At 39.4% G+C, this 26,363-nt stretch overlaps 2 protein-coding genes and 1 pseudogene across 30 annotated transcripts in view; all 3 read left to right on the top strand.

Moving 5' to 3' along the window:
- DLG2 (discs large MAGUK scaffold protein 2) overlaps positions 1–21,888 on the top strand; it is a 2,230,265-nt gene extending 2,208,377 nt beyond the window's left edge. For all 28 annotated transcript variants that reach the window (XM_050755793.1, XM_050755797.1, XM_050755794.1 and 25 more), the window contains 6 exons: positions 4,160–4,210; positions 5,242–5,343; positions 7,603–7,775; positions 10,215–10,324; positions 14,929–15,020; positions 17,127–21,888. In XM_050755793.1, coding sequence (XP_050611750.1) covers positions 4,160–4,210; positions 5,242–5,343; positions 7,603–7,775; positions 10,215–10,324; positions 14,929–15,020; positions 17,127–17,233 — 635 coding nt within the window. In that variant the 3' untranslated portion in view covers positions 17,234–21,888. The remainder of the gene's footprint in view (positions 1–4,159; positions 4,211–5,241; positions 5,344–7,602; positions 7,776–10,214; positions 10,325–14,928; positions 15,021–17,126) is intronic.
- CCDC90B (coiled-coil domain containing 90B) overlaps positions 1–26,363 on the top strand; it is a 695,243-nt gene that overhangs the window by 477,487 nt on the left and 191,393 nt on the right. The window lies entirely within an intron of this gene.
- LOC126934929 (uncharacterized) lies at positions 19,823–21,888 on the top strand (annotated as a pseudogene). Its single transcript, XR_007719141.1, has one exon. The product of XR_007719141.1 is annotated as an uncharacterized LOC126934929 (transcript).

Below are 26,363 nucleotides of genomic sequence, written 5' to 3'. Positions count from 1 at the left end.
AGACCCAAAACTTCTCCACTGAAGTCAGTGAAAATGGTACATATTCTTCACCTTACTCTATTGTTCTCAACTATTGCCCTTAGATGTCTTTACTCCTTTAGTCTTTTTAAAGCAGTTTTTCATTACATCTATTATCTCATTTAATTTCTGCAACAAAACTATTAGACATGTTTTACATTAATACCCCCTTTCCATATGAGGAAGCTGAAGCTCCAAGAGGCTGCCTACCTTATTAAAGTAGTAGCACTGCAAATCCAACCAAGACCTCTTAATTCTGAATCCCATTCATTTTCCACTCTTCCCTGTAGTTTGTAATCCAAGCCTCTTGACATTTTACGTAGTAACTTTTAACCATTTCATACTACCTATAAAGTTAATGCAAACAGCAATATTTATATAACATTATGCACCAAGTCTGATTTTAAGGACTGTATGTATATTAAGTTCATCTTCTGAACATCCTATGGAGACAATTTGCCATTAATTTACTGTATGACCTTAAAGAAATTACTCAAAGTCTTTGAGACTCAGTTCTCTCCTATGTAAAATGAGTAGCTTGAATTAGAACAGAAATGGCAAATAAATTTTAATCAAGGTTGAAACTCTAACCAATTGGCAATAGCTGCCTGAAGGGTTGTAATGAAAAGTATTCTAAGGCCATGTTGAGGCTCAGCAGTAGTCCCGGCAATGATCAGTTTGTGATGGCTGTCAAGGTCACAGAGAGTAACGGTGTGTGGAACGCACTTGCCATCTATGAAGCACATGAACCCTAAGCCCTTTCTTAGCACTAACATTCTATGGCTCTAAGAACCTAATTTGTTCTTAAAAATCATCATATGCAGGCATTAAAAACTAAATTTCGAGCATTAAATGTACTGCCACTGGTCTCTCTCCATTATCTCTCTTTTCTAGTTTCCAGGAATTCCTAAAGAACAGCAATTTGCTTTTGTCTAGCATGAAGGCATACTAGGGTCTCTCATTGTGACTGGCTTCCAGTTTAAACACATAGTGTTTTGTGGAGACTGTGACAAAACCCTCTGCCAAGTCTCTGGCAGCTGCAGACATCCACACACAGCTCTGTGCTGCTCTCCCACTTTCAGCCATGCAGTTGCCAGAACAAAACCAAGAAATAGTTTGTACCTTTTTTCAGCTGTTATTTCGAAGTGCCAACCCCTCCTGAGTAGAAAATAGAAAAACTCTTAAGGATGACTATTTTATGGGGATGACACAGCAGCAATAAAAAGAAAGAAAGAGAGAGACAGAGAGAGAGAGAGAGAACTTGTGTTTAGAGGCAGAGCACCTGATGGCCTCTTAATAACCCTGACCTGGTTTCAGCCCCTATCTCTCATTTCAATTTTTTGTTCATTTGTAAGCTTTACCTCAACACCCACCCACCCTGCCCACAGAGAATTCTGCTTCTCTCACTGTTTCAAGACAGTGCAATATACTCCACAAGAATTGAAAAAGGTGTGATATTAAATCTTGACTCCACTATTTACTAGCTGAGGAATCAAGGCTCATTAACATCTCTGAGCATCAGCTTCATCTGTAAAATGGGGATCATCACAGTACCTACCTCAAGCAATGTCTGTGAAAAATAAAAGCCAGTGAGTGTGAAAGACCCTCAAGGCCTGCAAATTGCCATAAAGACAGGATTTTTCTCTCCTTCATCACAGTGGCTTTTTCTCTTCTCCTTTGTCTCTTCCCCATTACCCATAGGGCTTTTCATTCTTGGACATGGAAGGAAAAATTAGTTTAAGATGCTGAATTCACAGCAATTATGTCATAGCCACCTCCACGGGTTTCCCCACAGGCTTCCTGGGTATTACACAGTACCTGATTGCCACAAGGTCTTGAGAATTGGGGTGGCCCAGACATAAGGGATGCTGCCATTGCTGTCTACCAACACTACTGCTCTGAACCAGAACCAGTGCCTTTCATTAGAGAAGTAAACCAAGAAGCGATGGATAGACAGAGAACTCTTGAACAAAATTAATCAAAGCTATGCTTTGTCCTAGTTTCCTGAATCACAATCATATATGCTGACATCAAATATCTTATTAAAGATTTACCTTTAGAACGTTCCATCAGAATGATTTGCAAAGCCATTGGGAAGAGATTTTTATGGGAACATGGTGTGCTCTATTTATTTAGAGAAAACCATGCTTTCCAAAATTAAATGACCATATTAACAGAAACACAAAGTAGAACCTACCTTTGGCCTAATTGCTCATCCTGTTTCCCACAACTTAAATCAGAATGCAAATTTGTTGACATCTTTATGTTAAGCACTCAATGGGGCACTGGAGACACAGTGATGAATGAAACTCAGTCTTTACCTTTATGAAGCTCCCAGCCTAATCATGAAGTCCAAGAGTTACCTGACATTTAAAGCTTTTGTTATCCCATGGTCAGGATTCTTCCCTTGCACATTAATTGTTGAAGATGTCCCCGTAAAGTTATAGTCTAAAATTGCAATATTAGTCTACCATGCTTCTATCATTAAAACTATACTTTTTCCCCAAGAATTTATACACTTCTTTAATTGACCCACAGCATTTTCCTGATGAAATAATACTAAAATAAAACCTTGGATGCTTATACCCTCTACATAGCTCAGGCTTTAAATAACTGGGGGTTAGTAATCAATCACCTTCACGTTTTTTGGCCTAGGCTCTGTACATTTCAATAGTTTATTCAAAGGGAATCGTTCTTTTCTTGAGTACAGAAAATAATGAATCTGACTCCTCACTGACCAATATGGGAGAGTCCCCTGAACACTTCTGGGGTGGCCATGCGTAGACACCACTTAGGAGGAGCATCAAGGTCCATTCTCTGTACCCTTAGGAAGTAGCTTGCCGTAGTGGCGCCATTCTGAGCCCAAGCCCTCCTTGAGGCTGAGGTAAGATAAGACTTCAGCCTGGGGCCATTTCTCACACTTGAAAAAGTAAGACACTCCTACCCCCATCCCATTCCATCTACCCAGCCTCCAAGGAAGTCATCTGACTTCACAGCTATACCCACATATTGCTTAATTTTCCCAAATCAGTCATTATCAAAACAGTCGATGATATTAACTCTTCTTATGAAATTACCTCTCCTTTCCCTGGTGCTGTGGCTATTGAAGGAAGAGAACCTGGCATTGATAAACTATGAATGTGCTTCAGGGGTGGGCGGTGAGGATATACAGCAAAGGTGAATTGCCCTTTGGTTTCAGAGGTTACCTCATATTCCACTCCTGCTCCACTATCTCTTCTAGTAGACAGAAAGTCCTTTTCAACAGCCCTAACCTATTGCCGCTCCAAAGGTTAGTCAATGCAAATAAAAATGCAGACACTTCCGGGTTTGCAGCTGAAATTGAGCTAATCCTCTGACCAATTAATTCATCAATTGTATAAAATAGATGATTGAAAAAATAAATACCAAAAACCAATTTACTTTCTATGGTTATTTGTTGACTTGAGGTCCACCCTGAATCAGAAGTCTTGTAGCAAATGACATTGGAGGGACCGACATTTTACTAGTGTGTCTTCCTTAGTTCTCTATCTGAAGTGTCAAGGCATGGTTTAGCAGCAATTATAACCAATGATGTAGGACACTCCTCAATTTTTTATCTACATTAATTGACCCACAGCATTTTCCTGATGGATTAATATTAGAGTAAAACCCTGAGTGTCCTGATGAAGTTTTTATATCATAAATTAAATAAGCATATACTTGCTTTTGAACAGTGTGCTTCTTGGGGAAATAAAATAGAAGATGAAATAAAAGGTACAGCAATTCTGATTATGTAGCAGCCAACTATTGAACTGGACCCTTTCCTTGAACTAAATGGCTTCCTTTTAAGTAGTAATGCTTGGTGTAGAGGCCATGGCATTCCATTCTCAATGCCAGACAGAAATCAGTCTCACAGGTCATTGCCCTGCAGCAAATAGCTAGCTACCAGTTATTACTTAGAGTTATGACTGTGAAAATCTGATACTAAAATAGTGCTGAAGAGTTTTGCAAGGATGAAGGGAATTTTGAATGGCTCAAGGAGAAAGAGCAAGGAGAATTAACCCTGAGCTGTGTCTGTTTCCTGTGTTTCAGAGCAGGGCTTGTCTCTGTAATGTATGACTGATTGTTAGTTCACTGTGGTTTTCTTTTCTTCTCTTCTCAGGAGGACAAGAAGACCTCATTCTTTCCTATGAGCCCGTTACAAGGCAGGAAAGTAAGTTTCCCAGCACGCTTTCATTTCTGATTTCTGGGACATAAATAGGTGACATCATTGAAGGAGGGAAAGAGTGAAGGACTAAGGAGAATAAACTCTGCTTAATACTCCGTTGTCTTGAGACCGTACCCTTCTCTCTCTCTCTCTCTCTCTCTGTTTCTCTCTCTCTCTGTCTGTCTGTCTGTCTGTCTCTCTCACCCTATCACCAAACAAACAACTTCCCTGCTGAGTATGGGCAGTAATAGCTCCTAAGAGAAGGATGCAGCCCTCCAGATGAGTGGTCCTCAACGGGAAGGAGCACATTCAAATTACCTAAAGAGCACTAGCTATGAGACTGGTGAATAAAGCCTCCAGAGAGACTGATGTCAGCTCAGTATTGAGAAGGCCTTTCTAGCAGATCTGCCTAAGACACAGGCTATCTGTAAGCTGCTGCTTTTTCCTGGAGGCATTCATACAGAGGCTAATTGCTATTGACAAGGATATTGCAGAGAGAATTCAAGCATCAGATGGGGAGTTGTACCCCATGAACTTTCAGGTTCCTTCTAATCCCAGACACAAGGAAATCTAGACACCATATCAAAGTATAGAGAGTATTTTGATCTGGGGAAAAGAAATCATGAAAACATAAGATGTTATTACTACTAACAATTACTTTTTATAGTCATGTCTAAACAATAGCCGAACAGCTGATTTGGATTCTTTCTTCTCCCACTCAGTTGACTAAATTCAGTTGTTTTGACATTATGTAGGCAGAGCCAGAGAGTAAGCAAAACTCCTCCAAATGTTTCTTTTCATCAACAGATACTGCAGTTGCCTTTCCCTGCTAGTAGATTCCAGAAAGTAGGCACCGCCAACCTCCTGAGTGTTAAACATCAATTTCCCTGTGCAAGGCTGTATGAGTAATTTATCCAGTGAAGTAATGCCCTTAGCAGCTCTTACTGTCTGGCAGTTAAGAATCACCCTTGCAGGACAGTTTTGCAGTTGTTTCCAAGTCTTTCTCTTTATCTCCATCTTCCTTTCCCATTCTGCAGTAAACTATACCCGGCCGGTGATTATCCTGGGGCCCATGAAGGATCGGATCAATGACGACTTGATATCTGAATTCCCTGATAAATTTGGCTCCTGTGTGCCTCGTAAGTGTCATTTTTCTTTCCTCTAGGGGGAAAAAAAAAGAGCTTGGATTATTTATGAGATAGTAAAACGTAATTCCTTTCCTCCAGTAGTCTCTCCAGTAATTCAAATACCAACCATTTCCGATTAGCTGAGTGCCTTATTTAATTTCTTTGCCTAACACTTTTCATTTATGCTGCTGTGTGTCATTCTGTATTTAATAAAAATAATAATGTTTTCTCCAAACTGATTGTAGCCCCTTAAAAGGCAGGATGAATCTTTGTGGCCCCCCAACCATTTAAAACAGCATAGGATTTATGATAGGCATCAGTATGTTTTTATAGATTGATTGAAATGCCACTGAAACATTATTTTTTATAGGACGGAAGAGATCGGAAACAAAGCCATATATTAAAATCCTCTCAGGATGACTTAGGGCCGTATGTCAATCCCAAAACCCAACAGGCTTTCCCATGTTGACAGTCCCAGGTTTAGGGAGGATGAAGACAAGAAGATATATAACACTTCAATTTGACCTCTAGGCCATTACAGACTTTAAACTACTTTCTTCTCATTACAGATAATCATCAGGCTTCCTGGGCCCTCTGATTGTAGCCTTATTAGATTCTAACTGCTCTGCCTTCCCTCCTCCCAACCCCCTACCATACTTTCTCCACTCATTCATCCCATCTATACCCTGACTCTGTCACACAGAAATGTATGCAGACCTTCTATGTATGTAGATAGGTCCATCAGGAAATTTTAATTTATTAGATAATGGAGCTCTTACATCTGATACCAACAGATATTTCTCTTCCATTCTACGTATTTTAACACTTATGCTTTCAAGTGTCTCTAACATTCCAGTACTGCAAATTTTGCATGAGATACATAAGAATAGCAGGAATTGTATGTGTCCAGTACATGGCCAAAAGACTAGGATGATTGCTGTATCTCATGAAACAATTCCCAGCAAGGGCTCTGGGAAGAGATCCTGCCATAGAACATATCCTGAGAAAGTCTTCAGATAGGAAGGAGCAAATGAAACTCCAGGTCATTTACAGCAGCTTCCAGCTTGCTCTTCCACTTTTGAGAGAAAGAAAACAGAAAGTACTTAAGCATTCTTTCCACTTTTCCTTTCACCTTGTATATTCCTTCTCTTTTTTTAAATTAATAGAACCATTTTATGATAGTCAATATGTGTTCATCGTACAAAACTTGGAAAATGCTAAAAAGGAAGTTAAACAAGAAAATTAAAAGTACACAAAATCCCACACAATACCCAGAGATAACATCCTTGTTAATATTTGTGTATATTTCCATCTATTCTTTCTTTATATGCATGCATTTTTCCCTGTGATTATTTTTTGCTTGTTTAAAATTTTATGTAACTATTTCAAATGCATACTATATCACAACTAATCATTCTTTATGAACATTTTGGTTTTTTCCTATTTTTCACTATTATGAATTATAATGAAAATACCATTGTAATTGTGTTATAATTATTACTTATAAAATAATATAATGAATATCTTTAAGGATAAATCTGTATCTGAAGTTTTGATCATTTTTATAAACATATTTCTAGGAGAAAAACAAGTGAGTCGAAGATTTAAAATATTTTAACAGCTTTTATTCATTTTGCTGGGTTGCTTTCCCCTTCTTTTCTTACCGAAAAATGTAGGTCAAATGGTTAGACTTGCTGACTTTTAGTCCTATGTTAACTGTAATTATCTTATTTTACATATGTTGAGGTCTGAATTTTATGTTCCTTTATAGAATATTAAGTTTTTGTTCTGGCAGGTGATAATTTACTGACACATCAGCTTCTTCCATTTGTGATATGGTTTTCACTTTGTGAAGATGGGTGTAGAGTAAGTCTAGAGTAACCTTTTAAAATGTGGCCTTTCTGGGATCTCCATGGGTTCTGACTGAACTCCGGTGTCTTCTAGCAGTGAGTGATGTCTAAACTGTCCATTTGGAAATGGCCTCTAGGCAGAGAGGTGGGGTGAATGCTCTCTCATATGTTTCTCTTTTCTCAAAGATTACAGCCCTGTACTTCCTGTTGTATGATACCTGAAAACAGTTATTTCATGTATTTTGTCCAGTTTTTTAGTTGCTCATGGTGGGAGGGTAAGAGTAGTACCTGTTACTATGTCATAGTTCTTCATACTACATATTTCTACATATCAATGTTGAGGATGTGGTGGAGAATATAGGTGTAAAGCAAGTTTATGGTATAAATGCACCTTAATTTTATTATTTTTTGTTTTCTAAAGACACTACGAGGCCAAAGCGAGACTACGAGGTGGATGGCAGAGACTATCACTTTGTCATTTCCAGAGAACAAATGGAGAAAGATATTCAAGAGCACAAGTTTATAGAAGCCGGCCAGTACAATGACAATTTATATGGAACCAGTGTGCAGTCTGTGAGATTTGTAGCAGAAAGAGTATGTTCACCAATCTTCTTACACCTCCCCTGAAGAAGGTTTCTAGGTTGCAAACTGCATTTTTTTGGTCATTACTCTTTCTTGATTGCAATTGTAAATTTTGATTAAATAATTTAAGACATCCAAGCAGAGAATCCCCTTAGAGCAATGTCATTAATCTTTGTTCTAATTTCAACAAAGTGTTCTCACTGACTGGAAAAAGTAGGAAGGGGGTTGGGGGGATATCTATAAACCTAAAGGTAATTAACAGCTTGAAGTTTATGAGGATTCGCTTTGTCTTTGACTCATTATCTGAGGCCCCAATAAACAACCTAGATTTTATTAAGGCAGGTTTACTACTTTTGTTGTAAACCAAGGGGATAGCGTTCCTGAATTCTTTTGTTAGAGGAAGTTACTTTTTTTTTCTCTCTCTCTCTCTGAAAACTTGGCATCCTCATGGTGGAAGAGAAGATAGATGAGAAGGGCTGCCCAGCCCGTTGCTCAGAGAAGTTCTAGCTTAGAGGAGGTGTAGATGCTGTAATTCTCTTCTTGCTGGTAACTTCACAGGCATGGAAAAGAGAAGAATGTTCGGGAGAGGGTAGGATAGGAAGGCACCTGGGTGTGGCTATACAATCTGCCTACAGAGGGATCCTATCTCCTGTGAACACAGAGAACCAATATCATAGGAGAAGATATTTGTTGGATTGATTTGATTTGCCATGACATTTTTCAGTGGACTGCTAAAGAATTAAACAAGTAATTTTGATGTCTATCTAAGAATACACTAAGAAGTTGCATCTATTTTCTTTCCTCCCTCTCAAAAGTTCAGTTCTATCAATTATATAAATACTGGTTCTAGTCAAACTGTCCTGGATAATTGCACCTATTTTCCTCTTTGTTCATGTTGTTAACTTGAAATGTTCTGACTGGTGAATAGTCATCCAGCATTTATACATGTTACATGGCTGCTGCACTTCACAGATAGAAAACTTGAAATCTATTACCTAAGTAATAACAACTTGAACCATCTTAGTGGGTTTCTCATATAAGAAGAGTTCAAGTATTCACTGGACTGTATTCATTTTCATGTGAACATTATAGATGAGATTTTAGCCCTTATTATTGATTTAGGATTGTTCCTATCTGCATAAAGTACCTTTTTTTCTCTTCTTGCATAAAGTTATTCTAGCCTCAGGGTAATGAGGACATTTCTCTCCAGGAGGTAGAATATGATTTGGCAAATGTATCTGCATTTCCAGAAATGCTTTATAAAGCAGCTCCTTGCTCTGGGCACTCATTGCGGTGGAAGCCAAGTTAAATGAGGTGTGCTATAATGTAATAGCATTTTTATTTGTTAACCAACAAGAAATTTACATACCTCATGCAAGCCTTTCTCTCTTGGCATTTAACCAGCATTTAATTTATTTATATATATATATGTTTGTTTTTTGTTTTTGTGTTTTTTTGAGATGGAGTTTCACTCTTATTGCCCAGGCTGGAATGCAATGGTGCAGTCTCGGCTCACTGTAACCTCCGCCTCCTGGGTTCAAGTGATTCTCCTGCCTCAGCCTCCTAAGTAGCTGGGATTACAGGTGCCCACCACCATGCCTGGCTAATTTTTTGTATTTTTAGTGGAGACAGGGTTTCACCATTTTGGTCAGGCTGGTCTCAAACTCCTGATCTCAGGTGATCCACCCTCCTCGGCCTCCCAAAGTGCTAAGACTACAGGCATGAGCCACTGCGCCCAGCCAACCATATATTTAAGTTAACTAACCATTTTTGTGTCTGTCCTCCACTAGATTGAGCACATTGCAGACAGGATACATACAAGTGCTTGGGAAAATTCACACTATTCTCAATCTTCCACATTGAATGTTGGGCAGGGTGAGACAATGAAGTGTCTATTTTTTCCAACCAACAATTCTGTTAGTGCTCAAGACTTGGGTTTGCATGCTCCTAGCACTAGATTATTCAGCAAGTTAGTTAGTGTGAGTCTTCTATAAAATGCAGCTGATAATACCTACCTCAGAGATTTGGGGATTTCTTCTTGACCATTGTCTTCAGAGATGGTTATTAAACTTCGTAAGAATAGACTCAGTCACATAACATATGGCTGCATGTCATCTTTGTGTGTTACATCAGGTATTTACCTGAGAGAACACATGTAAAATGTCTAGTCCAGTGGCAGACACTTTGTAAGGGGCTAGTTAGTATTAGTTATTGTAAATACTCAATGATCAATTTTTATTTACTATATATCAATTTACTATGTATTGATTTTTACTATATATCAATTTACTGTGTATCAATTTTTATTTACTCTTTGCAGTGATCTTTTTCTGACTCTAGAAATCCAGCATCCCCTACCTTCCTCTAAAACCTACATACATTAGTTTCCTTTTGTTGGATTATGGCCATGTTTTCTATATTAACTTCATATTTTTCTTCTCTTTCTACCAGGGCAAACACTGTATACTTGATGTATCAGGAAATGCTATCAAGCGGTTACAAGTTGCCCAGCTCTATCCCATTGCCATCTTCATAAAACCCAGGTCTCTGGAACCTCTTATGTGAGTAGAGGGCATTGGAGGCCTTCATCCAACTAACTCCCTGTTCCATATTATACTGCAAATTACTAACAGGACTTTGCTGGGAATTCTTACAAATGGGAAATGCCATTGTTGATTTTTCAGCATTCTCTTTTTTTAAAGATACATCAAAGTTTTTTAAACCACTAGAAACATAATGTCAGTGATTTCTTTTTTTCACACCCCTCATTTTAACAATAATGGTAATTCCTTAAAACATTTTCAGTAATGTTTCCTGATTTTTATTGTTTTACTTCACAGGTTGTTTTGTTTGTTAGTTTTTGCGGTTTTGTTGTTGTTGTTGTTTTGAGGATAGCTTGGCTTGGTTTGGTTTTTTGGTTTGCTTTTGTTTTCCAAATGATAGAAAGCAATCATTTTTTAATTGTCTCATACTTCTGAGGCAGGTCCATAAGTAAATCTTTTTAAATATGTAGATTTTTTATAGAGAGAGCAGACAACATTTGAGACTTTTTTCATTGGCATTTTCCTTGATTCCATAATAGAATTCTAATGTTCCTTAATTAAAACTTTACACACGTAGAACATTGTTCTTAATAGAGTTTTCTTAGTGGCATGGCAGTAAAACATATGTAACTTAAGCCAGTAGCTTCATACCTGTGCACTCAGGGTTTTTTCTTGTTTTTCTTGTTTTTTGTGTTTTTTTCTCCAAAGGACTTGTGAAATAACTTCTTTCAAAAATCATTAAACAAAGTAGGCAGACATTCACAATCTGACTGTAAAGTTAGTATAGGCAACTCCCATTCACAAAGGTGAAGCTAAGAAGGGGCTACCAGCAGGGACCTGAAAATTGATCAGGCAAGATTTGGTTCTTTGCTTTGCCACTGATCAGTTAAGTAACCTTGGGCAAATTGTTTGACCTTTCTAAGATTTAGCTCCTCACCTCTAAACGAGGCACACTAATAAATACCTCATAGAGCTAGTATAAAGGTTAAATGACAAGGTTAGGAGTTTAGTAAAGCTGTTCATATAGTCTTTGGCATACGGTAAGTACTCAATACATAATACCCATTATTATTATAAAAGATATAAAATTACTTCATTTTAAAGGAATAAAACTATTTTATCATTATAGAACATATAAACAGCACCTCTTCCATGACAGTGCAAGAGATAATGCCAATGTGTCTGTCATAAGGGCCTTGATCAAATATTGCCTTCGTCTAGGCCTCAAGACCATAGTGTTTGACAGAGTTCAGGAGTGAACCACAGAGTACTGGAAAACAATGTTTATGGAAAGACTGAAGAAATGGAAATTGTTTAATCCCAGCGGTGAAAGCAATTGCTTGCAGAGGATATTAGCTAACTGTTCTGTGTCTCCTCTGAAGACAAAGAAGCCAAGCAAACTGCAGCAGCTGGAATGGCAGCCTGAGAGAATTAAGTTAAATACATAGTTGAGCTCTGGGGAAATTGCCAGAGATGTGTCTTGAAAGCAGAATATAGTCCCATAAACAAAAAATGGACAAGGATTCTTACCAGGATAAAAAAAATAAGATTGGGAGGTCACTGACAGTACCTTCAGCCCCATGAATTTAGGTATTAAATTATAATATAAAGAGTTTTTCCTATGGCTGGCGCGTGGAAAAATATGTACTAATGATAAAATAATGATTCTTAATATTATCATCCCCAACACGTATTAAATTTTTCCTTATATAGGATACTGTGTCGGGCATAGAACAAAGTGAATTAAGCAAGTACAAATTTCCTAATGTAAAATTGATTTATAATCTGTAAAGAGCCTCATAAATATAAGTAATGCTAACATTAATAAGAGAAGAAAAATAGTCCTTACCTCCTGGGAACAGCCATCTTAAAGGCCTGTTTCAGAAATAGAAAAATAAATCTTCATATTGTAAACACTTAGTGGGATAAATGGCTTCCCAGGGGAGTGAGGCCTGAGGGAACGACAGCAGTGGCACATTTGGTCCAGTGCGATATTCGGAGACAGTCCCATCTGGCACTCCACAGGAGAAGGTCTACTGCCTTCCACAACTATGAGATGACTTATTTTAGTTATGCCTTAGGGCACTGTCACAGCCACTTATCACCAAGGAAAGTTAAACATACTAAAGGCTGGATTTCACAATGAGGACAGTGAATCTGACATAATTTGCTGCAGCCATATTCATGGGTCTTAAGCGCAGTGATGGTGACATTCAGACCAATGCAATCTAACTATTAAATGTTGGATGTTTACTTTACAGTTCACTCTTTTCCAAGGCTTTTACTCCAGGAGCAAAGCTGCCATGAATTGCCCATTCCCCAGGGAGGAGTGAATGCTAGGTCAGCCGGAACAAAAGCATGGCAGCTGTCACATTTACGCATTGATACATCATCACACACATTATTTCTCAAGTGCATCATCCACATCAAATCACAGAGCTTATTAGCACATACATAGCTGACTTTTCAGAGGAGCATAAAATCAAGGATGTGTATGAAAGGGATGTTCTTTTTATATTGTGCCACCATCTGACTTCTGTTCCCTTCCCACGTGGCAATGTCTCTTCACCCTGTCACTTCCGGTCTGCTTTTACCTTCCTGCTCCCATGATGCTCTGTGTTTACTTCTGTCTTCAACTATCTTATAATTATGTTTATTTATCTAGCTCCCCATTTGTTCATTCATTCATTCATTTACTCACTTATTCAACAAATAAGTGTTGAGTCAGACTCCATGCCACATGCTGACAAACAAGCCATGGTCTTCACCCTCAAAGAATTACTGATCAGTCAAGGAGACAAAATAAATTCACAGGTTAGAGGATAAAAACCTAAACTAAGTTATTGCTATGATCAGTAAAAAGGTAATTCAGAGAAGATGGAATTTTTGGCAGTCAAGTTGAAGAAGATCCAGAACTACATGATTTCTTTTTTTGAGACAGGGTCTCGCCATATTGCCCAGGCTGGAGTATAGTGGTGCCATCATGGCTCACTGCAGTCATGACATCGTGGGTTCAAGTCATGTTCCCTCCTCAGTCTCCCAAGTAGCTGGGACTAAAGGCATGTGCCACCATGCCCAGCTAATGTTTGTATTTTTTGCAGAGACAGGGTTTCAGCATGTTGTCCAAGCTGTTCTTGAACTCCTGAGCTCAAGTGATCCACCTGCCTCAGCCTCCCAAGGTGTTGGGATTATAGATGTGAGCCATTGTACCTGGCCCATGTGATTTCTTGACATCTGGAGCAAATATCTTTCTCTGAAGGGCAGCCCTTGGTTTAGCCCAGCATCTTCTCCACCCACAAGTAACATCCATTCACAGCATGTAGGGCTGAGAATGTTTGGAAGAAAAATTATACATACTCGCCCTCAGGACAAGATGAGTTTAGCAACAAGAGTTCAGGAAATTCCCACTTCTTTATATTTTAGACATTAATGTCTAACATCAATATTTTGTTTTTTTCCAAATTAGCCTCTTTTGAAAGATATCAAGTCTTTGTATAGTAGGAAGTCTAACTAAAAAATTGGTTTAAAAAACCAAAACCTTGAGTTCTTACCCCAGATTACTATTTGTTAAATACACAGTCTTAAGCATGTCCCTTCTTGCCTCCGTTACTTGCTCTGGAAAGGAATTGACTAAGGCCAGATGTTCCAGACCCAGATCTCTGGCTTCTTAAGCAGCATGCAAGACGGTAGTGATTTCAGAAATTCTGCGTGCACCTGTGATGCATCCTGATCAACCAAGCAGATAGCATTTGACTGGACTCTTTTTTTAAATACCTGGAAGACCTGGAAAGATAAAGCTACCAGTAGTTAAGAATCAATAGATTAGGTTTTAGAGAGAATTCAAGAATTTTTCATTTCTCTCCCACCTTGATTTATCCTTGAGACTTTTAAAAAATTTTAAATATAATAGTTGTACATATGTTTGGAGTATATGTCATATTTTAATACCTGTATACAATGTGTAATGATCAAATCAGGGTAATTGGAATATCCATCACTGGAAATGTTTTGGGAACATTACAGTTCTTCTCTTCTAGCTATTTTGAAATATTCCTCTAACTGCATTTTATACCCCTTAACTAGCTTCTCTTCATCTCCCCTCCTGCCTTCCCTTCCCAGTCTCTGATAACTACCATTCTACTCTCCCACATTTCAGAGAGTCTGACATACACTAGGACAAACTCCAAGAAAGGGTGACCAGGAAAATTCAGATTTAGAAATCACATCAAATGAGGGGATAGATGAAGCAATAGGACAGTTTATTCTGAAGAAGTAGAAGCCTCAAGACACACTTAAACACTTTACTGAAATATCCTAGGGCCTACCATGGTGGATATTAGGTCCCTGCAGAACAGGGACCAGTGACTGCAAATCATAAGGAGGCATATTTGGCTTTAATCCAATGTGGGAGCAAGAGACTGCCCTTTGAGAGAATGAGCTTTCTGGCCGGGAGTCCTTGTTGCTGAAATTATTCCAGCGCAGAGGAGTCCTGAATGAAGACTAAAAAGCTGTTGCTAAGATTACACTATGCTTTCTGCAGGATTTATTTTTGCCATATATTTTAATTTTTTAGGATTTGGAATATTCCCTTTATGTTCTAATACAAATCCTTATTTTCCCAGGGAGATGAATAAGCGTCTAACAGAGGAACAAGCCAAGAAAACCTATGATCGAGCAATTAAGCTAGAACAAGAATTTGGAGAATATTTTACAGGTAAGTTCACTTTTACCCTGGTAGTGTGAGAAAGGGGATAAATTGTCTGACATTTGGCATAGAGAGGGCTCTGGGCCTGGTGTACTTGTGCCCTAATACCTTCCTGTTGAGAATCCCTAATATCTGTTTCATTCACAAGGAGCCTCCCTCTGCTTCACCCATTTTGACGCAAAGCCGTGGGTTCTCCTGAGAGTTCAGCTGCAGCCAGCTCCCACGTTCCCACCAGCCCTACCCAAAACCATGGGCAGCGGATGCCCCTGAGCTGTCTCCTACCATGAAAAGGATTTTAGGCATTGCTACCTCATTAAACTATGTCCCCGATATCATCAGAAAACATGAAAAACAAAATTTTAGGGCTCAAAATGGTCAGTGTCCAAAGCAGTTACTCTTGAGAAACCTGGAGGCCTCTGTTCCCTGCTCCATGAGCTGTCGTCAGTGTCCCCATCACCGATCAGCAGCACGTGAACAAGATGCTTGAAACTCTTCCTCATGTTTTAGTTCACTGTGTCATGTCTCAACCAAAAACGGTTTTTATTTTCTTTTTAAATGTTTCCTTGGAAACATGAAGTTAGGGGAATAGAGGTTTTTATTCTCCTGGATGGCCTGAGTTCTGAGTTCTCTATTCCTATATGCTTTCATAGAACACTGAGTAATCAGACTTTGTGAAATTTGCCTTACACCTGGTTCCCAGTGTTTTAAAAACAAGAACTTTCGAGCTGGGCACAGTGGCTCCCTCCTGTAATCCCAGCACTTTGGGAGGCAGAGGCAGGTGGATCGCCTGAGGTCAGGAGTTCGAGACCAGCCTGGCCAATGTAGTGAAACCCCATTTCTACTAAAAATAAAAAAACTGGCTCGGTGTGGTGGCGGGTACCTGTAATCCCAGCTACTAGGGAGGCTGAGGCAGGAGAATTGCTTGAACCTGGGAGGCAGAGGTTGCAGTGAGCCGAGATTGTGCTACTGCACTCCAGCCTGGACGACAAGAGTGAAATTCTATCTCAAAAAATAAAAAATAAATAAATAAATAAAACCCAAGAACTTTCTTCCTGGATTACCATATGTGAAGTTAGATGTTTTATTTTTTACCTCATTCAGAATATAGAAAGTGTCAATGTCTTAGCAGTTTGTAAATATCTTGAATCAGATAATATTAAGTAATCTTTCTGTCAATAACCAAGATATGAGCTATGTTTCATCCTAAAAGAACATCCAGGTAGGAAAAACAATCAAAACAGTGTACATTTTGACAGTGGTTTATATTTGGTATACAATACAATAATTAATATATTCTGAGGATTGTTTTTAAATGTCTAAATCATCTTTCAGTAGTAATTTATTTTTAAGACATAGTGTCATGAATAATATTGATGTGTTTTGGAAATCTTTCTACAAGATAGTTTTGTTCAAATGAGACAACAAAATGTACTAAAATCTACTCCAAGTGACTTAGTGTTTTAGGAAATACACAACTGATCAGTTTGTTTATATTTCTTCCTATTTATGTTCCTTATAAATAGTGGACTGACGGTATTCTCGATATGAATAGCCCTGTATGGTAAAATCTCAATTTACCAGAGATTTCGGGAATGATTGGGTTTTCCTATTAAGGGCTTTGAAGGTTGGGAGGTTAACTAAACTTCCTTCTAAAATCTTTATTATTTCCTCGGTGTCTACAATATCTGAATTTCTGCTGCTGCCAAAGTAAGTAAATATAGACACTGTAAGGCCAGTTTTCTTTTCTAAATAGGGGGCTCTCAGTCTGAAAATTGATCAATGCCTAGCTTAGTGCCTGGCTCAGAGTAGGCACCCATAAAATATTGGTTAAATAGATGAGTGATTCATTGTCCAGGACTACAGACAGACATGCAGAAAGTGCAAAGACTGTGATGCATTTGTTACTGATCCAGGATATCCATTGAAAGCATTTTTAAAAATCATGAATGTAACTTTGCTAATGTGAATTCTCTGCTTTTTCTTACTAATGAAAAATGATATGAAGCTTCCTGATGAGTTGTCTGCTACTGATTTGAGCCTCCAATGTGTGAGTGATGATTGTTCTTCACCATCCGGGAAATGATTTCTAATTCTGGATGTTTGCTTTTGTTATAGCTATTGTCCAAGGAGATACTTTAGAAGATATATATAACCAATGCAAGCTTGTTATTGAAGAGCAATCTGGGCCTTTCATCTGGATTCCCTCAAAGGAAAAGTTATAAATTAGCTACTGCGCCTCTGACAACGACAGAAGAGCATTTAGAAGAACAAAATATATATAACATACTACTTGGAGGCTTTTATGTTTTTGTTGCATTTATGTTTTTGCAGTCAATGTGAATTCTTATGAATGTACAACACAAACTGTATGAAGCCATGAAGGAAACAGAGGGGCCAAAGGGTGGGACAGAAAAGACATTGCAGTATGAAGGAAGGCTTTGGTTTGCTCAAAGTGCCAGGTGTAGGGATGAACCTCTGACGGGCTTTCTGCCCAAGAGATGAGAGCCTCCTCACCCCAGCTGATGTCCAGAGCTGATTTAGCTGCAGAGCTCTCTGTGTCTTTTGCTTTAAAGAAAAATTGCCAGCACTCGAACCTCACCAACCTTCCCATTACCCACATCTGTAATTGGTACACTTCGAATTTTATAACTATGCACATCTTTTGATTTCTTAACAAGCAAATGAAAGAAAGAAGGAAAAAAGAAAGGAGTCCCTTTGGAGACGACATACTATCAGGGAAGGATAAGTGTGTAGTTTTTTGACTGGCATCTGCAAAGACAAGCATTTCATAAAATTTGCAAGTGTATGGAGGACTAACCTCACTGACAGGAGGGGATTCCACCTGGAATTAGCTTTATGATTGTTGATTGCCTATTTTGCCATTTATAGACTGAAAGAAGGCACTAAAGATGAGAATAATTTATACAATAAAAATATATTAAATGTATAGAAACAAATTTCTATAGGTTAAAAAAGTTTTGTGAAATATTTTGTAAAGACTAATATTGAAAGACTAAATGTATGCAACATCAGCAGATGATCAAATTCAAGAACTGAAAGTTGCACTCTCCCTTTTGTTGCCAATGATCCATTAAGAGCATCTGAGTTCCTTTCAAGTCTGACAAAGACTTCTTCCTCACTCACCTCCCTTCCACATTAGTGATACACTCTCATGGAGCACATCCCTTAATGAGTTGCCCTTATGGATATTTTTGGAAAACATTTGGTTAATGCATTTTTTTTATGCTGATGGCTTTTCAGAGACAAACTTATGCAAATGATCTAAAGGGAAGTTTTTGCTTTTCTCTAGTTAAATAACGTGAGCCTGCCATGCAAATAGTTGAATAACTTTGTTCCTAGTTACTAACATACAATTCTTAAAGGACCATTTAGCATTTTGGCCAACAATGAGTAATTAGGATTAGTACTTTTTTGTTTTACAGAGTAACTGACAGTTTTGTAACATCCAGAGATGGTATTAGAGCCAACGGGAGATCTGTTCCTAGATGCACTATTTCTTTGAGGAAGAGAGAGAAGTGTCTGGTTGGGGGTGAGGGGTGCAGACTTTTTTGTTTCTATGTACAGGGCAAAGAGAGTCACAAGGAAAGACAATTAATGACTTTGAGCTCAACCAATTGAACTGCCTTTCTTGGAGCTGCACCTGGACCAAGTTTATTTTTTAACAATTATAATAATGATGATTTAAAAAAAGAAACCTCCCAAAGCCTATAAACTGAACTAGAAAAGTTAGTTTCCCACTTTAGAGTGGATGGCAACATCAGCATTGCTTTTGCCCATGGTGTTTAGAGAGAGACTTTTCAGTGATAATAACCACTCTACTCTGGGTTCTGTGCATGCCCAGACTAAGCCCCATCGCCTTATTTCTGGGGTACATCCAGACCTGGCAGGGATTCTGCCACACTGTGCAGCAAACCAGCATGTAGGCTGGGTAGGAAAGCAAGAGATAGAGCCATCAGTGTGATGGGGCTTCTTCACAGTAAGAACATCAGAGCTTAGAATGAGAGTCTCTTTCCAAAAACAGGCATTGTTCATCTTACACTAAACATCATTGTCTGCCTGGCTGCAGTCAGCAAAACAAACACAGAAATGCAAAATTATGCATCTTCCCATAGTCTTGAGGCTTCCTTTGCCAATGGAAGGGCTAGCAATGCATTTTCCCTCTCATGAAAGTTAAATTTCCAGAGACTTCCTTAGATTGCTCAAAATGTTAAAGATATGTCCATGTCTGCAATTCGCCAGTTTCAGGTCAAGGCCTACTTTCATCAATATTGCTCCCAGAAGTTTTCTGCCACCAGAATGCCATTCCTGATCCCAGCTCTATTTTTAGGCCACCATGATAACTTCTTTGGTTTCTCAACTGAGCATGCAACCATTTATTTAAAAGACTGTCATTAATGAGTAGATGTTTTTGCGGGTCGTGTGATGTGCTTTCATTTACTAGTATTGCTGTGGCTGAGTACAATCAAATTGAACCACCAACCCTTGGTTTTGTAGTAATATAACTATTTATTTTCCTAGTGTAGATGCTTTCAGATTAGAATTGGCATTTGCACTGATTTTTTATGTAGATTTATATAATTATATAGATACATATATATTTGCTTGAAGAATCACCAAGCAAATTGGTGAGAGGGTCTTTTCCTATAGAATTTACACCTCCATTTGTTGTGTTGTCTTGCACTTCCCAATGTTGATGTCTCTATGGCTCCAATGAACTGGTGTATTTTGCAGCAAATCTGATGACTTGTATGGAAATGGCATGAAAGTTACCCAGATTACATCTGGTGCAAATGCACTCGGAGCCTGGGGCCAGACTGGTGCTAACACTGCAAACTTTGTCCAGAGCTCTCTCCAACCTGAAGGCTTGCTGGGGGTGCAATGTCACCTTCACACATGCTGGGCCCTTTCAGAAAAGTGCCAGATCGTGTAACTGGTGCTATTTTTCATGCTCTGGTACAATGTGTAGCACCACGGGGCTCTCAGCTTTACCAAAATCAAAATTCCATTTGTCAGCTAAGTGCAGAGGCATTCATTTTTTGCTCTCCTCCCACAGAATTGTTGGCCATTTATTTGCAGGCCTTTTGCGGGATTTCTTGGCCGTTTATTTGCAGGCCTTTTCTCCCAGCCCCAAATTCTTGGGTTGGCTCTGTCTGCTTAAAGAGCCTGTCTTCACAAAGCCGCACTCGGGTGCCTCTGTGCGCTGTCTTAGATCCTACTGCCAGCCCTTCAGGACTCCGAGCCAGGAAAGAACTCTCCAACCTCTGGCTCGAGACTCTGGTTTTTTTCCTCATTCTTTTCCTTGCTCTCCTCCTTCTTCTATTTCTGACTAATTCCATCTCTCTCTCTCTTTTGTTTTTTTTTTTTTTTTTTTGGTTCCTCTCCTTTTCCTATTCTTCCTTCCCACCATCTCTGAGTTGTTGACTTTCTCCTATAATCCTTCTCTATTCCTTTTCTCTTTTTGTCCACCTCTCCTTCAGTCTCTGTTCCTTTGCCCTTCTTATTCCTCTTCTGTCCTTTCTCCTCTCCTCGCATCTCTGATCATCTTCTCCCGCACATCCCTGTATTGATTTTTCTGTCCTCTAAAGGGCTCATGGCTGATTCAGACAGCAAGTCCGTGCACTGGACTAATGACACAAATACTTTAGGTCGCCGTTTCACCTACTCAGCCCAGAAAGCAAAGCTGAGCGTGAGGCCCTGACCTGGAGCCTGCTCCAGCCCGCCTCCCGGATCCAGCCTGCACCGTTGCCCTGGCAGCGATGATGCATGTGCTGTGGGCCCTGCCGGCGCCTGAGTGCCTCTGCCTGAACGCTGCTCCTAAGCGAGCCCACTCCCAGCACTACCGCATGGCTCTGAGGACACTTCCTTTCAATAAAGGCAGACTCTGGCCCCAATTATTCTGACAGCAAACCTCTTCCTCCTCATTGAAGCCATGCCATCACCTTGGTTTGGAGAGAGACATTTTTTTCCCATTCATAAGCTTTCTTTTTCCCATTTTCATGTGAAGCCCCTTCTGCTTTTCAGCTGGTGATTGCTCTGGTGAGACTGAATGGACTTGCTGGTGAAATGAAATCTCTTCTTTCCTGTCTTGGTCCTGCCTAAATTCCTACAAATATATTTAAGTCAAGGACTCAGGCTAATTCCTAAGTTGATCACATTAATTTGTCACTCCTAGGGGGAAAAAGATCAATTCCCTTGAAGCATGTGGAGTACCTCCTGTGACAGCTGACTTGCCAGGGGACTCCCTACAGAATTCTGTGATATACATTTTACTTCTGTGTACGTATGGTATATATGGTATGTATACCATGTACACACATGTTACATTGAGTATGAATGACTGTGGTTGGAAACCCACACACACACTCAAGTCTGTAAATATCCTTCCTCACTGAAACCTGTGCTTTGGAAATCATTTCTTGTACAGCTGTGCAGTTTCTTGTAACAGCTGAGGACAAAGCTAAGGCAGGCGGACAATTTAGACAAAGATCATCTAAAGAGTACAGTATCTCCCTAGCAACTCATGAGGACAGACAACCAAGTGACAAGGTTGACTCCCAATGGGATGGCAGACTTTTCTTCTCTCCTTTTTGAGTTTGTGTTTCCTAAGTGTTTCTTAACTTCTGAGTGCACCAGGCTGTACCCGTTAGATCCTTTCAATATGACAGTTTTGTGCTTCTCTCTGACAGGATGTTTCTCCATCGAGCTGTAGTGCAGGATGGGAGGGAGGTGGGAATACTCCTTGCCTGGGCTGGAGTTTACAGAGACACTGCACAGCTTACACTCCTGTTAAGTGTAAATATTCAACACTTCCATTCCATTTGTGTAAAAAATAAAGCACACACGATTATAAAATCAAGATGTATATTTCATACTCAGTGTGTCTGTGCATATTTATTGCGTTTCTAGTTGTCAGCGGTGGGTGGCCCCATTGTAAAAATGCCTGATAGAGTGTTTATAAATGTGTCATGGTTTTATTATGAGATATAAACATTAAAACATTTTATACTTTATAGCAAATGATTTTCTCCCAAAGCATAATTTGTCTTATTTCATAAGGAATAGAATTATTCATGTCTATTTTTATCAATTTTGTCTCTGATTCCAGAGCTAAAATGCAATGAGGATGGGTATGCCCTGAGTAGTACTGGCACTGCTGAGAGGAAGTGAAAGTGCTGTTTTTGCATAGTCTTAAATATTTGGTTACCATCTTGCCTGCTTTTAATCAGGATTTTTCCAAAAGTGAACAATGTATTAAAAGATAGATTTTTAAAGATGCTCACAGCTATGTAAGGAGAAAAATCAATTTCCCAGTGTCAAACTGTGGAATTCCAGAAGATATTAAGAATACAGAAAAATAATTTTTTTCTTATCTGAAACATTATGCAAAGAAAGGCATAAACTGGGGAGGAGGTATCATTGTCTTATACACATTGTTGCTCCAAAGATTTGACTGTATCGAAAATGTCAGGTTTGGGAATCTGGATCTGCCAGATAATGTTCTAAATTGTTCACTTCAGGTTAAATACATGCCTTGTTATATTGACATTTAGCCTTATCATACTGACATTTAGCCAGGTTTGACAGCTAGAGAACCAAAACAAATTCTGCTCACGAGAGGGGTGAAATTTTGCATCAAAGCAATTGCTTTGGATTGTGCTTTGTTTCATGATAAACTATCACATAATTGAATCAGCCATTCGGGAAGCCAGACTAGTTGTTCATGCCGTCCTGGCCATCAAGAATCTGCCAGGTGTCCTACAGCTGTCCTTGGTGCTGGGTAGTGAACAGAGACTCTCAGACATGGTATAAGAAGACATTGACTGAGGCTGCAAGACCAATGTGGACCTCAAATTTTGACAATTATGCAAATTTCAACATTTGCACAGTCTCACCTGGTTTAATATTAATGGTAACACTGTACACAAAGCCAGATTCCCTTCAATAATGGATGTGTTCATAAGGAAAGAAGCCAAAAGAGCATTCAACTTTTCTCTGTGTCCTGTTTCATGTCTGCAAAACAGTTTTTAAACCATGATCATGCTAGAAGTCTCAAAAGCTAGAAGTGGCCGACACATCTCTGAACCTAAGAGGGGCTAGTTATGAACCTGTGATCTCTGTAGATACTCTGAGGCCATACACCCAGTGACAGAATTTAAAAGCCTCACCAAGGCACAAAGCTAGGGAACATCTGTACAGGGAGCCACAGTGAGACCCATCGTCTTTAAAGTTGTCAAGGGAGGATGTGTTCTATGAATAATAACCCCAATTTCTGTTCTCTGTCACCTTTCCCTTAGGGACATCTCAGAAGGCACCATGGCTATCATTAGACAGATCCCCTTCCCTCTCTAATGTTACAGCCAAAGCATCAAGTCCAGGCCTTGTCCCTAATGCCCCTGAGCACTCTTAGGACAAAGCTAGAAAACTTGGGTAAACTTCGCTAAAGCCTGGGGATACCAAAAGGGAAATAAAAGATATTCTTATTTATGGTATGAGCTTAGTGCTCAGCCCCTGGCTTGCTGACATGAGAGACACAGGCTACCTTTCCCCAGCCACCCAGGCATCCCTCAAGCATAGCTAGACCATTCGTCAGACCCTTTCCTCTGTTGCAGCACACCTGAGAGGTGCTGTATCCATGCTTGACTCAGCACCTGCTACATTAGTTGCCTGCTGTCTCCATCACAGGCTGGAATACAAACGGAAGTGACTCAGTGTGGCTTTGATTACTCCTTAATTGTAAACTTCAAAGGACAAATGATTTACAACATGCTTCACATCTAGGTATAAGGCATCAGTAGAACCTTATTGGTCTAAACTGTTCAAAGCCTGAAAAGCAAGGTCCATGAGAGACAGTAGTTCTCTCCCACCCCTATAATCCTGTCTTTCCAGTTCTGGGTCCCTGTCTTGTGTGGACAATTGAATTAGGTAACATCTCCTCTTCAAGACTTTGGAAGGATGAGCTGTGTGAATTTTGAACAGCAGAAAACTAACATCCATACCATGAGCCAAACATACAGAACAGGTTTCATTCCATCAAAATATAATTGACTATTTCAATCTGAAAGAAGAGGAAAGGAAGAAAAACACCTTCTTTTCAGCAGGCATTAAAAATTTCAAATTCTTAAAGCTCTACATAGCAAATTACAACGAACAGTTTCTTACTAACAGAATTAGTCCCTCAGAGAACAGTTGATTTCTCTAACAAAATTGTGAAACCAACAAGCTAAAAGGTTGGATCTTAATTGGATTGTTGGATTTTTGTGAGCCACACCTGTGTCTTTGATATTCTTAGTAATCTTTCAGCAGAAATTATGCATGCACCATTCTCCGTCATCTGGCACTTCTGGTATGAATAACCCTTGTGGTGAGGAACTCTCTCCTCTTGGTTTCCCGACTGGTTTCTTATAACATCATCACTCATCCTAATTTACTTGAGCCAACAAATTGGGCATCCAGTCTGCAGTCCTTTTCCTCAACATTTGGAGAAGCACTCTTGACCATCTGAAATTCTTCAGAGTAAAAAGTTATAGAGGCTGGCCGGGCATGGTGGCTCACGCCTGTAATCCCAGCACTTTGGGAGGCCGAGGTGGGTGGATCACCTGAGATCAGGAGTTCAAGACCAGCCTGACCAACAGGGAGAAACCTTGTCTCTACTAAAAATACAAAATTAGCTGGGTGCGGTGCTACGTGGGAGGTTGAGGCAGGAGAATTGCTTGAACCCAGGAGGCGGAGGTTGTGGTGAGGTGAGATCGTGTCATTGCACTCCAGCCTGGGCAACAAGAGCAAAACTTGGTGTCGGAAAAAAACAAAAAAAGTTACAGAGGCTGGGTTCAAGACCAGCCTGGCCAACATGTAAAACCCCATCTCTACTAAAAATACAAAAATTAGCCAGGCGTGGTGGAGGGCACCTGTAATCCCAACTACCCAGGAGGCTGAGGCAGAAGAATCGCTTGAACCTGAGAGGCAGAGATTGCAGTGAACCCAGATCGTGCCACTGCACTCTAGCCTGTGTGACAGAGCAAGACGCCGTCTCAAACAAACAAAAAAAGGTTACAGAAAATGTGCCATATATGAAACTGGGTTCAATTAATTCATCAAAATTTGGGGTATTTACCCAACATTTTATGCAAAGAAAGACTGATGTGCTTAATTAAAATGACCCCACAAGGAAAACAGTTCCAAAAAATTGGCTTTTTAAATTATTTATTTATCTAGTTATCATTCCTTACACATTTGGTCAGCAAACAATAAACACTTGCTTGGAGCCAGGCTCTATTAAGATGGTGAAGTAGAAAATGAAATAAACGCTCAGAGCACTCTCTGTCTTTTCAAGGAATGTAAGCCTAGTGGCAGAAACCTATTTTTAAAAGATAGTTAAAACACAGATGCTCTAAAACAAACCAGTGAGTACATAAAGACTCCAAACGAGCAACTTTCACATCCAGGAATCAGATGTGCACCTGCTCATTTGCCCATTGCTCACACCCTGGGAAGAGCTTGTATGGCAAAACTAAGTCTCTTCTATGGTGTTCCTGAATCTGTCAACCTCCTGATATCCCCACCCAATCCCACTGGCCATTTGAATGGTCTACCAATACCAGTTGGGATCCCACCCCCCCCAATCCCTGGGGGAGAGGTGAAGATGACAGGTTAGCACAGACTAACTTGCCAGGTGAACAAAGGGTGGTAGGCAAGGTAGGCAGAAGATATGGGGAGGTTAGTCGTCCAGAACCACCATTCCTAACAAGTGGCAAGAATTATCAGGAAGCAAGAAACAACCTGGGGAATTGGTCAGGATGAAGGACAATCCAGGTATTCATAGGAGAAACTACAGCAATGGAGAGTTTCTGTTTTCTTTGCAATACACAGACTATTTGATGCATCAAAGATCTACTTCAAAGTAAAATGGTGAAATGAGGCCTTCTTTTCTGATATAATTTTGAGCATTATGCACATAATTAGAATCATAAGCAGTGTTTTATTCCCTTGGAAGGGGTAGTTTCCTGATGGATGCTTAAATCAAAAACATGCAATAAGAACTAAAGGGGAGGTTAAACTCAACTTTCAACTTTATGAGATAAATATGTTCCTATTTTATTAGCCCAGGAAACATCTTAAGAAGACTTAGAAAGAGTGGTGGTTGAAAGAGAAAAATTGATGTATTGAGCCTATAAATTGCCTTGGTATTTTTCCAAATAACTTCTCAGTTGTTTAGGGTAAGACGTGACCTTGACGTTGAAACCCATAGATAATCTCCTAATCCATTTTTAGTTAATCATCTTACTCCCTGAAATTTTGTCCAGAGTTTCAGACAAAGGTCAACACTGTCAGAAA

Source organism: Macaca thibetana, chromosome 14 (genome assembly GCF_024542745.1).
Source record: "Macaca thibetana thibetana isolate TM-01 chromosome 14, ASM2454274v1, whole genome shotgun sequence".
Lineage (NCBI taxonomy): Eukaryota > Metazoa > Chordata > Mammalia > Primates > Cercopithecidae > Macaca > Macaca thibetana.
The sequence above is the reverse complement of the archived record's forward strand: the minus strand, read 5'-3'. Positions and strand labels throughout refer to the sequence as shown.